The 16911-nt window shown below is 39.6% G+C and overlaps 1 protein-coding gene across 1 annotated transcript in view; it reads right to left on the minus strand.

Moving 5' to 3' along the window:
- The window catches only part of SIPA1L1 (signal-induced proliferation-associated 1 like 1), a gene marked incomplete at its 5' end in the record, with an annotated part of 47793 nt that extends 31001 nt beyond the window's left edge, over positions 1-16792 (minus strand). The window contains 6 exons of the mRNA XM_009866803.1: positions 6308-6586; positions 9819-10093; positions 11174-11750; positions 15189-15346; positions 16529-16632; positions 16780-16792. Of these exons, the coding sequence (XP_009865105.1) occupies positions 6308-6586; positions 9819-10093; positions 11174-11750; positions 15189-15346; positions 16529-16632; positions 16780-16792 (1406 nt within the window). The remainder of the gene's footprint in view (positions 1-6307; positions 6587-9818; positions 10094-11173; positions 11751-15188; positions 15347-16528; positions 16633-16779) is intronic.
- Between the last annotated feature and the right edge of the window lie 119 nt (positions 16793-16911).

Consider the following 16911-nt stretch of genomic DNA (forward strand, 5'->3'; position numbering starts at 1 on the left):
CCAGCTCACCCTAGAAGGACTGGGTGAGTCTTGCCAAGCACGGCAAGAAAATCCCCTTTTGTGAAGGCAACGAGCAGGATGGGTGCACACTTATTTTGTTTAATGTGACAACGCAGACATCCAGAGCATCTACCTTGCTCTCACTAAATTAAATTCCGTGTCATTAGCTGCCATTTTCCTCACATTTTCAGTATGCACGTTCTAACAAAAAAGTCGGTCTAGCACGCTTGGTGCCTCGGGCAGTGTTTAGTTACACAGTGGTACGTGGGGCAGGGGGGGGCTTCTCGGTCAGGAGCTCTGTCCGGAGCAGCTCTGCTTTGTGCTGCGACCGCTCCCGCGAGAGCCGCACAGCGTGGAAGCGAAGGAGGTGCAGGCCGGCAGAAGAGAAGAGAAGGGATGTCCTCACAGTCACCGCATCTCCGTGCTGACTTAGCAAACTGAATTCTCATCTCACAGCGCTCCACTATGACCGCTGGCATATTTGTTCAAGAGAATTTTTCATTCATTGTCACTAATTGCAAGTTTCTCAAAGGCCTTATTTGATCCCAAGGCCCGATTTACTTCTGAGCTGAAAACTTACCAAAGCAGCTGAAGTCAACTGAAGCTGTAATTTGAATATATAAAATATTAACAATGCTGGGCACACTTCCAAATATGAGATGCCCAAAATAAGACACAGTAAATGATTTAGAATGTAATTTCTCTCTCTACCTTTGTTCTTAATCTGAAGAGGGCCAAAGACATCTCTTCTCTCACAAGAGTTTTGAAAATTAAGTTTAATTAATACCCATGAAGCATTCAGAAACTACAGTAATGGGCACCACTGTAAAGCTTAGAGGGGAATTAGTAATTGCATCTTTACAGCAGGATTTGAATGCCATCCAGTAAATAAGGGATGGAGTAATGAAGAGTAAAATAAAATACTAAATAGCTCTTCTTTAATGAGCTGCATCCACTGTGTGAACTAAATGAGGCAGATGTCCTCTGCTAAAAGAAATTCTCATAATTTAATCAAAGGAAGTATCAGAAAAATATGGTTACACAAGAGTGCTGAACAAAATTGCACGGCAAATCTTAATCCTGGCATGTGTACCTTCCACGTGATGGATTTTTGTAATCCTAATAATACTGCAAAGATGTGACAGTTCTCTGAATACACCGACTCAATGCTCATACATTAAAACGGACACCAAGCCACTTAAAAAGGAAGAAGAGAACATCAGCAATTTGGGGGAAGGGGAGAGCAAATGAACCAGAAAATGCAATTACGCTGTCATATTGTACCTTCTCACACCACATCATACACCTCCTCAAATATTTTTTTCTGTAACTTGATCATCGCATTTCAGAAAACGTGTATTATAGGAAGAAAAGCCAGAGGGGCAGGCCATGGGACACCCAGCGACAGAGAACGGCTTCTGGACAAAGCAACACCCAACAGGCTGCATTTGGAACACGGGAGTTTGGCCGTACAGCCCAGTGTACTAACAAACCTTTGCTTTTCCTGTGCTACATCCAAGCTCCAGGTCTTGGTGCCAGCAGGAAACATGTAATATATAATCTCATGTTAGTACATGTTTTAATTTGAGGAGTGTTATGAAAAACAAATCCTCCCAGCCGGTGAGGCAGGCAGCGCTACGGGTGTTACAACGCTCACTTGACAGGCGGCAGGATGAGCACAGACACCCGCTTCTTCCTATTAGTGAAAACATGCTGATCCAAGCTAAGCACCAGCAGATTAGGATTTTTATGTAATATGGGAACAGTTTAAACTAAAAATCTATCTGCAGGAATTAACCTGTAAACGACGACTGCCACACTTACTGTCACTGACATCCTTCAGAGAACTAGAAAGTTTTAGGGCAAGACTCTGCTCTGAAGTCCTCAGTAAGACTTAAATCCAGTCTTAATGAATATTGCTCTAATAATTCCATACTGTGGAATTTGACGGCCAATGCTTGGCTGTAGTCACACCATACATCAGTTTTCCACTTGGTTTAAAATACTGTACTCAGGATTTTTCCAGTCAGAGCCTTGAGCCTTCATTCATAACAGTACTGAACCGTACACTGAGGTGCACGAGTCCAGCAGCACGATTTGCTCACTGGTTTACATGCTTTTCAAAAATTTCTTGGATAAAGTTTTAGTTGAGACTGGTTCCAGATTATGGCAAGTTAATTAAGAAAGGATTATCGTCTAATACTATCTCATCTCCTTTCCATGAACATTTCTTTCTTAATCAAAGTCTGGAAACCAAGTGCACAAAATAGAAATTGAAAATTGGGATGGAAAAAACAATAAACTAATGAAGGTCTAAAATTACATTGTCTCCAATAACATTAGCTCTGACATACTTCACATATATGTGGTTTATTGTTTTCCTTAATGTATCACTCTGATATTTATTCTAGGTTATAAGCTATATAGCATCCCGTGTGGACTAATTAACATTGTGAAAGAAGCTCGAACTTGGAATTTATTGCATTTGTATTATTAGATTTCTCAGACTTAATGTTGCAGTAACATCAGAATTTAATTTTAACATTTATAAAGTTTCTGGTTTTTTTTTTCCTGCCTGCAAATACATGCATCCATTACAAATGCATTCAAGGACCCAGGATACTCTGAGGAACAGGGAGAACTTAAGTGTAAGATAATGAGTTGGATACATGAAGACAATCCAATAAAGGCAAATTTAAGTACTCTGCTGCTTCGGCACAAGCCTGGGCACTTGCCTGTCTTCTCAGAATGAAGATGCTTTTATGCAAATGAAGTGAAATCTTCCCAATCTCAGGAACAGTAATGCAGCTTTTGTTTATTTTTAACTTAGAGAAATGGGCTATAATGAAAATATTTACAAGGGTAAAAAAAAAATTTCACTCAGTACGCATATTTAGAGAATCTAGCTCTATAAAGTGGTCATCACTCAAATGCAGGTAATTAAGGAAAGAGTTACACCATACTCTGAGAGTGTTTTGTACTTAAAGAGGAATAACATCTGTCTGTTAAGCTGTTTTTGCTTGAATTAAATCCCTCAAATATTTTTTTCCTAACTACTTAATATAAGTAATGGATTTACTCCTGATATGTGCCCATTAAAAACGAGTGCTGCATCAGGTCTGACGCGTTGGAAATATTACGATGTCCCTGTTTCATTCTTTGAAGTCCCACCTTCCGTGGGCCTGGGCGACTGCTACCAGCACCAGTTCGAAAAACCAGCTCCCACTCAGAGCTCCAAGAGCCACGGATCAACTCACCGCGGGTTTCGCAGCTGCCTTGAAACACAGATCACAAACCACAGATCGCTACTTCTTGGCAGCAGATGAGATCTGCCACCACTGTCGCTGTGCCTGGCTCAACCGAATCATAGAATCATTTTGGCTGGTAAAAATCTTTAAGATAAATGAAGATCATGACATCAAAAGGCAGAGCTCCGGCCTCAAAGCAACCAAGTATTAAGACCACTCAAACATCAGCAAGGCTGAACTGCTTGAGTGATCTCAACCACAACCTAAGATTAAAATTGAGGGTACAGCTACAATTTAGTACTGACATTACTTACTGATGCTGATCTTCACAGGTAAGTTTCCAGCTTCACTGACACTTAAGCAGGACCTTGTTTTTGAAAATGAAGCTCTAACAGTAGTAAGGAAATCTCAGGTATGTGTACTGCTTGGCTAACGAGCCATAATGACAAGTGTTTTTTTCTAAAACCCTTTAAAATAGCTCTATAGAATATAAATTCTGCAGAGAGTGAGCGACTGAGGTATCCATCTTGTATATGGCGGGGCCATATTTATAACCACGTTAATTAGAGGGGCTCTTTTTGGATCACAGGGACCACCAAGTATCGATCCCAGTACCTGTATGACCCAGATTACCCCTTGGGTCCTCCCAATCTCCAACCAGTGGTCGAGCAAAGAACAAACTGTAGGGAGCAGAATGTGGCAGAGAGGCTCAATCACTGCTCCCCGTGCCAGCCACCCGCACAGATCCCAGCAGCTCCTGAGAGATCTTCATGCTACAGAAAGTATGAAAGTTAGTGACGAAAAATTAAATGAGACAGGAGTTAGGGGCTATGAATCATCTCATCATTGTTGATTTTAGAGATTTTACACAATAGGAATAGAAGCATGATACGTTCTCCAAGAGCAACGCTTTCTTTTACCACGCAGAGAGGACAAAAATGAGAGTCAGGGTAAACTACTGCTTTTTTCTTCCTTTGGTATTCCTTTAAAATAACAAAAATATGTATTTTTCTTTAACTGGAAACATGTTAACCTTATGCAGCTGCTGTTACATTTAAAGTGGATCCAGCCAAGACCAATATGTTTAGTAGACCAGAAAGATAAGAGAGAAGACATTTTTCAGGCGTCCAAAACAATTCCCAGCCAAACTTAAAAGTTACTTTGATAACATAGAGGATTAAAAGATCCAATAGAACCCTTTCTGAATAATAACTAAAAAAATACCTAAAAGAATGTCTAGAGGAGAAAAACTCCAGCTACATGGTTTGAAAGCAAAGGAAATGGAAAGTCAAAGTTTCACTTTTCAAAAACAAACACTGAGTATATGGAAACATAATTTTCACCTTGCAAACATGTGTCAGGCCATAACCCACCCATCTAGAAGCATCCAGTGACTGGATCAATCTTGGATGCTTTAAGTGTGCGATGCTGCCCACACAGGATTTTATGCACAAGAAAAACACAGCTACTAACACCTCGTCTCTCGGTGCAGCCAAAGACTCGCTCTCCTCGGCACGAGCTGTGGAGCAGCCCGTTCGAGACAAAATTCTTTGGTTACTGCCACGGAGAGATGGAAGCATCTGAAAAAAACAGCAGCTCAGCTGAACCTGATCTTCTGTCACTGCCTTAGAACTTTGCCCAGGTATTGCTACACTCTCCATAAATCACAGGGTGAGATCCTACAGCACTGGAAGGAGCAAAAACAACCAAGGTCCCAACTCCTATTCCTTCAAATTCAGCCTCTGCCTGTCTTCAGGCTGTATCTGCCTGTTAGAGCCTGAGCCACGCAATTTTTATGTTCGTCTAAGCAATTTTTATGTTCGTTAGAGAGCTAAGTCCAGTATCTCACTGGCTTCTGCAACCTTTTCCAGAGACAACCTTATATGGCTGGCTGTGAAATTATTGATGCTTTCAGTGTGACAAATTTTCTCTTGCAATTTAGACCGATAGTAGCGTTAAGTGTACACCGACTAAACGCACATCAAGCTACAACTGGGGGGCACTCTCTTGTCATTATGACTGCAGAAATACAATAGTTTCTAATGAAAAAGAAAGAAAATGAAGTCCTCATCAACTATGTTAATTCCTTAAGGTGTCCTACACAGAAGTTTCAATTTCACCACTGCAGTTTCTTGGTCTTGGCTGTAGCTTTTGTCACTTTGATTTTTACTCCCCAGTTTTTCATAATGTGGAAAAAGCTTTCAGTTAATTCATTAGAACGCTCTTTAAATTTTCTACAATATGCATCTAATTTCCACTGCTTTATGTTTTTCAGCAACATAAAGCACAATCAGAATCTGTCTACAGTTCTTTTTTTTCCCCCATGGAATTGTCCAAAATAAGAAATACAAGCTACAAGCTTGTTTCCCTCAACAGATCTCTTTGTAATAGCAGACAGTGACAGATTCGTACAGATAATCAAAACAATGACAGTTCATTTGAATACTATCAAATACATCTTTTTCCATTAAAAAATGAAAATACTGTGACAGGATGTGCCTGATACCTTTATCTCAATAATAATCACTTCCTTGTTTAAAACAAACAAAACAAAACAAAAACAAGCCCCAAACCACTGTGGAGAAATGCAAACTTAAAGCAATCTCTTCTCTAGCCTACAAGTTTGAAAACTCCCCAATCAGATGAATTTGCTCTCTGGTTAGAATTCTCTTGCTAAACACCCTCTTAGATGCTATTTCTGCCTCGGGAACTTTAGGCAACTCTACCAAGTCTATAGAAAAAGTTAAAACTTTGATTTGATGCTGAAGTTCAGGAACCCATAGATCTAAAACTTTGTCGGTAACTCATTTAAAACTTAAATAGCAACACAGCAGTTCTAGAGCACCATCCAATAGAGCCTGAGAGTCCCGTAACATTTCATTTTGTGGTTCATCATGCTAGGAAAAGTATTTCCTTTTGGCTAACATTTTGCTCACGTTTCTTCTGCCTTTCGTCTAATTAAAACTGAGATTAAAAGCGGTCTTAGATAAGTCTACTGTGTTTTTTCCAGGTAAGATTCTGAGCAGCAATAAAAAGCCGTTTGTGAAGGACACACATACCTCCGGCTCTCCAACGGGCGCCCGTCGCTGGAGATGCTGCGGGGGATGTTGGCTGCTCGTTCCGGGGGTCCCATCTTTCCTTCTCCTTTCCCAGAGCCGATCCTAGACGGCACCGGACTTTGTATCTGGGATGGTACCTGAGCCACGTGAGGTCCCTGGCCTTTGCTTGCATTTCGCTGCCATTTGTTATTATTTCTGAAGGGAAACTTGAATTCATACGACATTCCTTCGTTCACTTTGTATTCCATCACTGGCATGCGGTAGTTTTCGGAAGAACTCCTGGAAATGAAGAAATTGAAGTTGCTATAAAAAATAAAATAAATATATCCTGCTCACAAGGATACAAATCTGGACACAGAAGCTGAATCAATTCTATGAAACAGCAAATGCAAAATTTTTCTTTATAAAAATATATACTTGAGAAATTTTGATACTCTTCATCTGATTACTGGGTTAGAAACGATAAAAAATCTGCCGTAAGGGTACTTCTCCTTCCTAACGTAAAAAAGTCACAGGTTTTAGAACTTACCTGTACCCAGACACGTAAGACTTGAACCTTTGTTCTTCTTGAGATAAATCTTACTGATGCAGAAGCATTCACAAAAAAGTAAGACTCCCACAAAATACCGCATTACACTTAATTTTCAAACATCTTTGGCTTTGGAGTGTCTCCACTGATAAATCTGCACATTACAAAAGGAAAACACTTGCTAAAAATTGCAGGTGCCAAGCCCAAAAGATGCCCACTGCTTCCTGAGGCTGTGCAGGGACCGTACAGCAGAAAAGATGGAACAGAACAGGACATAAGCTAATGCAGTCCACATAAGATGCAGGGCAAACTCCTGCATAGATTTAAAACGAGAGATTTGGAAAGCAGATGTGACCCTCAGCTCCTGTGATGGTAATTTCGGTATTTCTCTTGACTAAAGCATATGCCTCCATTTAAGCGATTTTTTAAATTGTCATTACTTTGTTTACCTACACACATCATTATTTAACAGGAAGGAAAAACAATTAGTGCAAGATTTTCTCCTTCTAGCTCTTCCTCTTAAGTGATTACACCACTAATGCTGAGAAATACCAGTATCTCTTCCCAGTTAAAATATAAACCAAAATAGATAGCCTGGGATCCGACTATGCTGCCATCAGCAGGCTGTGCAGTCTCACAGGAGGAGACCAGGTGAAACAGTGGGTGCTGAGGTCTTGCTGTCCACAATATACACACTTTGTGGGTTTACTTTGGCCTGCTCTCCAGTCTTGGACCGCAAATTAGCAGTTGGAAGGCATGAGACGGGCTTCTGAAGCACACGCAAGTCCAGTTTCACCTGAAAGGGAAAGCCTGTGTGCTCCCAGGCCACTCTGGGATGTGAATCACTGCACAAGAAACGAGGATGATCTGGAGAGACTTATTTGGGTTTTTTTCCCCTCAGACATAGCCACACAGTCTAAGAAGTAAGATCACAATTTCCTCTTGCTGTGGTGTCCTTAACTTCAAGGGCAGCCACCAGTCTGCTAAATGAATTCAAAGGCAATGCTTTAGCCACCACTCTTAGGAGAGATACGGCCAGCCTCTGTGTAGGGCTCGATTGTGAATCGGGGCGTTCCGATGTAGTTTTGTCTCTGCTACTGACCTTGTACATGTGCCTGCTAAGTCAAATTACCTGCTCTTCCTCTAACTTCATGCCAATCAGTTTAGCAGGACAGGGAATGCTTCTCATACGAATGTACTACATCAAGCAGAACTGATCACCATTTCAGTTACAGGCTGTAGAAGTTAGTGTAGTAGAAAATACTAAACGACCTCCAGAGGATGTGACGAAAGGACTCCAATTTTGGAAACTGACCGCCAAAAGAGAAATTGCTTTGTGCAAAGACTTAAGTATCTAGTAATATATGTAGAGTGGCTATAAATTCAAGACACAGTTCCTGAACCTTAATGATTTTGGATACAGCAGCAAGAGCTGCTTTAAGAAATTTTATAACTCGGCAATAATCCACCATGATCATTTGCTCACTACAAGACAACAACAAAAGTCAATGATGCAGAGTGCAGTATTTCAGAAAGTGCAGTAATTTCTCTTTCTGCTATAGGTTTGGATACATTAAAGCTAAGCCTGCTTTTGGTTGTACTTAATTTAGTTCAGGAATAATAGGATCTGTGCTTTCCACGCAGATTTTTCTGCTCTAATCCTTTTGCCATGATTGCAGCTGAACTTTCCATTTGCTCGGGCTGCTAAATACTGCACAAAAGCTTTCCAAATACCTCACGGGTGACCTTACGCCACCGCTCATTTTAATCCTTGACATGTATTCAATTTCCCACTGACAACTAAAGGACGAATAAAACTCCTTTTCACACTGCTCCTGGTTTCGCTACCAGTTACAAAATGAGTTAATATGGCTCACAGTAAAAACAAATATGGATTCTTCTCTGCAAGCACGAGGTCTTTGCTCATGCCATTTCCTACCAATGCAATAAATATGCATTTAAGTTCAGCCCCAAGCTGAAGTATACAAAGATTCAGCATCCACCCCTACAAAGATACTGTCTGAATAGAAAACAGCCATGCAAAACGCTCTCTCACCGCAAAGAACACACTGAACTTTGGTAACTGTACTTGCTTCTCCTTGATAAATCTAGCATAAACCTTGAGCTAGCCTGCAGGCAGATTTAGTCTACTAAAGATCATTCCATTTTAATCAGAAAACATTTGCAAGATATTAATACAAGATGTCAGGAACACGGGAATCAGATTTAGTGATGTGGCTGAATGCTACAGAAAACCACAGAGAGTTCAGATGGGAGCAGTAAAAATTACGAAAAGCTTTAGTGTGAGTTCAGGAAAAATAGAGGAACTTAAAGTCCAATTTAGAAAAAAAGCACATATTACTGCTTATTTCTGATCAAGCAACATTTTAAAGCTATAAAAGTAATAATACAGTTGACACAAGCCTCAGGCATAACACAGATTGGAAGTGAGAGAGATGCAGCAAGATCTACTACTGAGTAAAGAAGTACAATTTGCAAGCTATTTCTCTGGCCAGATTCATACCTTTGATAAACTCTTATCATTTACAGCCTTACTGATTTGTGAACGAAGAACATAAGTCTACTCATAGGTTTCAAGAATTACATCCACAGACACTGCAAAATACCAACGAACGGGCAAGCAGGGAGGGAAACGTGCAATCAGTTTTGATGCTTCGTAAACACAACCGTCAACAACAACGTTGCTTGATTTCCACATTACATTCTGCAGAATTTCAAGGATACCTGAGGTTCTTCACCCATTTTATTAAAATGTGGTATTCAATTAATATTTTGTGGCTCCTGCAGGCTGAATATGGGCAGTTTTTCCTGCTCTTCTTTTTCACCTTTATGATACCGGATGCTCTATTACAACTATACCACGGGTTCTGGAGGTCAACACTTATTCTTTGGCATTCCCTTCTCCCCGACCCTCCCAATCAAGATAACATTCCCGAGCAGACGTAGCTAATTACATGATACCTGCGTGGCGTGCAGTCCTCGTATGGCGGGACGATGACGACCTTCACCGTTACCGAAGTTCTGAGAAGGTCAATCATTTGCTCGTGGCTCAGGGTGGCCACGGCCACCTTGCAGATCTCCACGAGCCGGCTGCCCTGCCGCAGACCCGCCTGCCAGGCGTAGCCGTAGGGCTCCACATCTGCCACTATGCCTTCGTAGTTCACATGGAAACCAAGCTGGCCCAGACCATTCCTGCGCAGAGTCATCTCCACTGTTTCACAGCCCTTAGTCACAAGCTGCAAATTGAAACGAAGACACAAAATTTCACTGAAACTAAATTTAATGCACGGAAGGACCTTCAGTGCTAAGAGCTGTTTGAGGACTCCCAAGACAACAGTGGGACACAATCAAGGAATGTTTCTCACAGTCTTGTCAATCAAACTAGTATTTTCACTAGGGTCTGCTCACCCTAGCTCTGCCTTGAAATTTTTACTGAAACCACAGGATTTTCACAAGAAACATGGCAGCACACATCAGAAATAAACATGGAGTTACAGAAGCACCTCTATTTTTTATGCTTTAGTAGTCAAACAATTCTTCTATGTTTCTAGCTGTTCCAGTAAGCTGCAAGATTACTTTCAGTCAGAATGTGGTGGCACACAGCTACTAAGCTGAGTAAACTGGGGTCTTTTCCAACTCTTTTCTGTACCATGAGCATGAATACCATTCAGGAGCAATTTAACAGGGCATGATTTTCCCTTTCTCCTGGCCATTATACAATCACAGTTGTGAAATTACAGGGAAGACCATGAAACACACCACACTCTGTTGTAACTTAATTGGAAGAAAGATGAGCGTGGACAGACGTTTTGTAGACAGACTCCACAATTCGTCACATTTTTTAGTTTGTCGCATACATTCGGAGAATATCTGAATGCTGCAACAGGGATTGGGACTGCACGCTGCTGGCAATATAATGAGTTAGTCTCAAAGATATTACAGTTTCGTTTGAAACAAGATACAACAAGCCTATAAAATAGAGAAAGTGAGGGATAACAAGGAAAAGAAATGACACTGCTGTATTTATTGTGTGGGAGCAATTCATGAATCTGAAGGCCTTGCTCTTTTTTATTTTTAAATATATTGAGACATTTTTGACAACACACACAACCAGCTGAGGTTGGCTGATACCTGATAGAACAGAAAGCAATATTGGATTTTGAGAAATAAAAGCAAGAAAGTCCTTACAGATTTCATGGTAAACAATTAAAACAGTTTTAGGGATCGCAAGCATTACTTCAGCTGAAGCCCTACTTGGCGGCGGGGCAGGAGGTGAAAGCGAAGAAGGGGAACCAGACAAGAGAACGCATTCTAACCTCCAGCCTTTTGACGATCTCTTTGATATCATCAATGTTGCTGATGAAGCTCTCCAGAGAAACGCATTCACCCCTCTCATAGAATATTTTGATATTTGTGTCCGTTGAAGTCCACCCTATCACGTCTCGACAGGAGCAATTGAACACCACGCTTTTGGTGTCCTGTTCAATGAGGACAACGAACTCGTTAGAGATGCCCAGGAGACAGTCTATTTCCATACCCTTGCTGTAGTCTTTTGCATGGACACTCCACACAATAGCACCAGAACTATAGATCTCTGCTCCTGGATAAGGCTTGGACTTCTCTTTCTTTTTTGAAGCAAGTGAGATGAAGGGGAACTTGCCAGAAGGGTCAATAGGAGTGTTGGTGACATTCTTCTCTGCCAAGTCTTTCAAGTACTCTTGTCGGGTCCTGGTGGCCATCGCACGGAACTTCTCGGATTTATGAGCAGCATTCTCTGCATTAATGACTTTGGCCAGTAAGAAGTCCCTGAACACATTCGACTTAGGAAACGTGACACCTTTCGGAATAGGTGGTCCAAAGGATGGTACGTCTCTGGATCTTGTCACAGCAACACTAAAAGAAATAAAAGAATAAGGAAGAAGCCAAGTGTTCCACTGTATAAAAATTTTACAGCTTTTTGAATATAGAAAATGCACTTCCTTCATTTGTTAAGTCCTCAGTTTTTCTCTCCTCTTTTCAGCAATATGCCTATACTTATATTTTAATGTTGCCAGTGTGGAGATTATGTCCCCCTTACTGTATAAACAGAAGGCCACTTATTTTTTGAGTAATCTTCAGTACCACAGCTTAAAGAGAGCTTCAAGTTCGAAACTGTGCTTTTTTGATAAAGCAATCACTAACACACGTTGTGAATTTTGTTTGGTTTTGCTAAAACCAGAAGATTTCGAACATACAATATTTATAAAGGTTAGCTTATAATTTAGCTACCTAAAGCTGAAAGCAATGCAAAGTATAGAATCAATCCTAGAAATAAAGATAAAATGGACACGTTAAAAAGATAAGGACAATAAAATAATCTCAGAAGGTCAGTTTGGCTGCTGAATATGTTTTAGATTTATGTATCGAAAACTGCACTAGCTGATACTGCATGCTAGTGACAGAAGCAGATTGCAGAAATACCAGCAATAAGACACTTCCTAGAAGTTTGCAGATATATAGGAGAAATAAGATGTTTTCTTTTCCTACTCCTCCTTTTCCCTTTCCATACCAAGCAATGCACTGACAGTAAGACTCTCTTAGGCAACGCTGACCAGCTGAGCTGTTCTCCCTGGTCAAGGCTCTTCTAATACAGAGCGGATCAGAGCTGTTTGACATCACTGAAGATTTGCTGTTCCAGTCCAGCATCATTCACTTGGCAGTCTGTCCTAAGAAGAGACTTCTTCCCAATATCTAATCTAAATCCATCCTCTTTTCAGTCTGAAACCATTACTCCTCGTCCTACCACTACCCTCCTCGAGCAAGAGTCCCTTCCCATCTCTCCTGCAGGCCCCCATTAAGTACTGGAAGGCTGCAATAAGGTTTAATCTTCAAGTACAACCAGAGAAATCCCTACCAAAAAATCAATAACTGAGATTGCAGAAATACTAGTAAAGCTTTAGGGGGTGGTGGAGGGGTGCGTGCACACATACACGAATACCAAAAACAAAGTCACCCAACATTTAACTATATCTTCTGGTTTGGGGTGGTTGGGTGTTTGGTATGTTTGGTTTAGGTGAGGGGGTTTTTGTTTGTTTTTCTTTACATTTTCTGGCAAGTGATACCGAAAGATGCCGCTGACCATGACATTTCCTTCAAACGTGTGCCAATATATCTAGAAGTATGCAACAGGGGCTGACTGCAATGCAACCATCTGACTCTTGATCATCTTCAGTGGTCCTAAGGGGTCTGTCATTAAGAGACAGAAGCCTAAACGTTAAACACAATCGCTGGATGTGACAAAAATCTACCAGTGACTTTTGTTTGATTAAATTTTCAATACTGTGACTCTCATGGATAAGAATTTAATCTCAAATGTGCTAGAGAAGTTTCAAAAAGTGAACGATGTCGACAGAGAAGCCAGACTTTTGAAATGTTTACGCTAGTTGGGAGGGAAAATCGCTGGCCAAGAGAGCGCTTGATTTTACTCCTTTTATGTAGTTTTTAATATAAATTCCAGTACATTTTTATGCTATATGGCTTCCTGTTTTGTCTGGAATTATGAATCTATGAAACTGTTCCAAATAATTCAATGAAAAAGAGGTCAAACTTACTTTGAAAAGTTTCCTAGAAAAACTTTTCGTAATGGAATTCTATAAATTTAAACCAAGTGTTTGCACCAAGATGACAAAAAAAAGAAAGGATTTTAAAGGCAATACACAGAACAAAGAAAGGTCTAGCAGTCTCCTGTATCAAAGTAAACACTGACACTAACACAATTATTTTTCCTACCTGCTGCCCCTCCCCTTAAAAATTAAGCCTATTGCATCACCAAAGGTGGAATTCTCAACTTTTATTCACTAACAGTAATCAGTAAGGTTCCAGCCCTTGTAGCTGCAAACACTTGAAAAACGAAAGGGATTTGGAAGTCTGAAGGTCAGAAACAGTATGCTGAGATATTTAAATTTACTGCAGTATAACAAATATAAATTTTTCCCATGACTTTTAAAAAAAAGAAACTGAAAGTATGCAGTCATATTATTTAAAATAATAACCGAAAGAAGATTTTTCTATGTGTTTGCAAGTACCCAGTTCAAATGGAAAAACTCATCTGCAGCCACTGCGGGTCTATTTCCTATTTTCCCTTTCCTTCAAAATCAGTGTCTGCACAGAATAAGAGCTAAACCACATGTCTAAAAGCTTAAGAACAAGCTATGCCCACATAAATTATGCATTAGTGGAATCTGTCAATAAACTGCCTTAAAATGACTATCAACACGAACACGCCTGCTCCAAGAGAGTTTAAGACATGTACAAAGTTCATTATCAGTTCCAGACATCATGTGTGAGCTTTACCAAAAGCTTCTGGAGAGAGAAAAGCCTTTAAGCCTCACTAGACTTACTTGAAAACCATGAAAACGCCATCTCTGACACTACGTCTAAGCTCTTCCTCTAAATCAGCCTTGAACAAAACACTTTGGTGAACATCTGTATTTCAGTAAAGGCAAGCTAATTCTAAGGCCACCTCATTTCAAGGTAACTACTTTAAATCCCTTAGTCTGACACTTCACTTTTCAAATAATGAAGCTTTATAAAAGTTTCATGAGATGAATCAATATTTAAAAATAAAAATACCTTGAGTTGAGGTAATAAAGGCGAAAAGTTTCATTGATTGCAGAAAGATTTATAACTCAAAACCATGATCTCTATATGCTTTCAATCTGGTTAAAGAAATGTATGCTAAATAGGAATCTCAGCTTGCAAGTCTTTTTTATCGGTTACTATCAATTACCAGGTTTTAATCATATTGACTTTAAGATCACATCATGTTTTTTTTTTTACTTTTTTGGTGGCATAATGCTCTGGAATGTTTTTGTTGAAAATGAAAGTATTTATTGAAATTAAGATATTTCAGACAAAATATTTCAGTGAGTTTAGCTTCTTTCTGAAAGGCTAGTGACACTTTCTCACTGTCTTAATTTCAAACATGGAACATAAGCTCAGGCATCCAAATTATCCAAATAAAAAGTTTCCAAATTAACAATCCAAATAAGAATCATTTTTTCTGGCATACTCTTAATAAACAGAATGAAAAGGAAGCGAGAATGGAATTGTAAAATCAATCCAAAACACTTGATATCTCTGTGTGTGTGCGCACACATATTGACAACATCAATTTCCTCACTGGGTGTGTTTCCTTTACGTACTGGTGTGCCTGTTTACTTTTTAAGCAGTGTTCTGAATTCACATGACCCAACATCTTTCATTATGCTTCCTTACTGAGAATTTAAAAGAGGAACGCCACCTCCCTTGGCACTCAGATTCCATGTTTTCAGTGAAACCCGCGATAGGTACCTGTAACAGACACTGTCAGTGCAGGGACCGTGCACTCGTACAATGACAAAGACGTGCTGGAAGTGGGACCGAATGTTCTTTGGGCTGAAGGGTTGTGCTCCAGGCTCCTGGAAAACTATTGTCACAATATCATTTCCAATATGTCGTTTTCTCAGAAGCTTTAACACAAAAAATAATAATAAAAAAAATAAAAAAAGAGATGTACAGGTTAAAATACAGTCTTTTCAAAATTTTCAACTAGGCACTTCTCGGTTTTATAAATAACTATTAATTATTTTTTTAAATTCCAAATGATACTCCAATCTACAAACTGATACAGCTGAGGATTTATATGACAAGTATCAGAATATCAGTTACTAATCAAATAAATTTCAGGCATGGGCATTTTCATATGATACATACAGGAAGATCTCGTTATGGAAAACTTTAAGCAACACAACAAAACCTGCTTGTGTAAGAGTAATCAGTGACACATGGAAGCTGGAAAATATTCTCCACTTCAACACATTTTTAGAAGCCAGAAGTAAGTTCCATTTCAAGCTGCCAATAGTTGACATTCTTCTTAAGATAAGCTTTAACAATTTTCCTATAGGCTTTTTTCAGTAAATCCAAGACTACAGTAGAAGAGAAAGGTAACCTACGAAGTAGTATAGTATCTAGTGTCCAAAAGCAAACTAAAAAGAACACTGTGAGGTTTTTTACTGCTAAAAGGAACTTCTGTTTTATTTGCAGAAACATAAAATACCATTGTTTCTAGAGTAAAATGCACACACAAGATGGCCTAGTATTTAACAAAACTAGGTAGGTCAGAGTAAAAAAGCAGGTCAGGCTACACAGCTCTTCAGCATAGCAAAAAAAAAAATTAAGACAAAAAAAAAAAGATTGTGTGGATTGTGTCTCATGTTTTCTTATGCAGTGTGCTGGACAGCCCACTTGCCACCTCTGATTCTGTGCATACTACAGCTTGCTGAATGGAAGCCTTCAAGTGCAATGGATGTCACAGCAGGAGGTTGAAAATCGTATCAAGTACATTATGGTCCCTTTGACATAAGATATGAACTCCTACTTATGTAACATGGATGTGCTACTGACATTATTGTGTAAGACTTACATCAAGCGATCGGAAAATAACACGTAATTAAACAGAAAATCATCCCATGGAGAAGAATCTACCTATGGTGTACCTCCAATGATCTGCTTTGCTCGCCTTTCTGACACAGAGGTGGCCGGGTTTACTTCTGTTTCTTAGTAACAAAGGAATGTTGTCACAAATATTCAATAGTTGAGCTAATTTTGAGATGGAGGAAAAATTAATTTTAAACAGGCACGGTCCTTCTTACCTGTTGCTTGTTGTTTGGCGTATATGGCAACATAGTGGAAACGTGGAACATGATTTCATAGTCCTTGTATGTTGTGTACAGAGAGTGAGTACCCGTTGAATCAGCTTAATTGAAAGAAAAAAAGCCAATAAAAGTGTTAATTGAGAAATTTTAAAACAAAGTTTCACTAGTAGCAAAGAAAATCATCAGACAAGACAAGAATTCCTATTCACCCTCAATCCCTGCTGAAGTGTCAGCAAGTAAAAACTTACCCAGTTTATTCACCTGTCAACGCAAACAACACAGAGAGGTGACACACATCTAATTCTGCCTACCTTTCCCAGTGAAGAACCTGTTCCTGTTGTAATCAAACTTAAGAAGCTAATTGCTTAATGAATAGCTAA

The sequence above is a fragment of the Apaloderma vittatum genome, unplaced genomic scaffold, assembly GCF_000703405.1.
Source record: "Apaloderma vittatum isolate BGI_N311 unplaced genomic scaffold, ASM70340v1 scaffold28263, whole genome shotgun sequence".
In the NCBI taxonomy this organism is placed as follows: Eukaryota; Metazoa; Chordata; class Aves; order Trogoniformes; family Trogonidae; genus Apaloderma; species Apaloderma vittatum.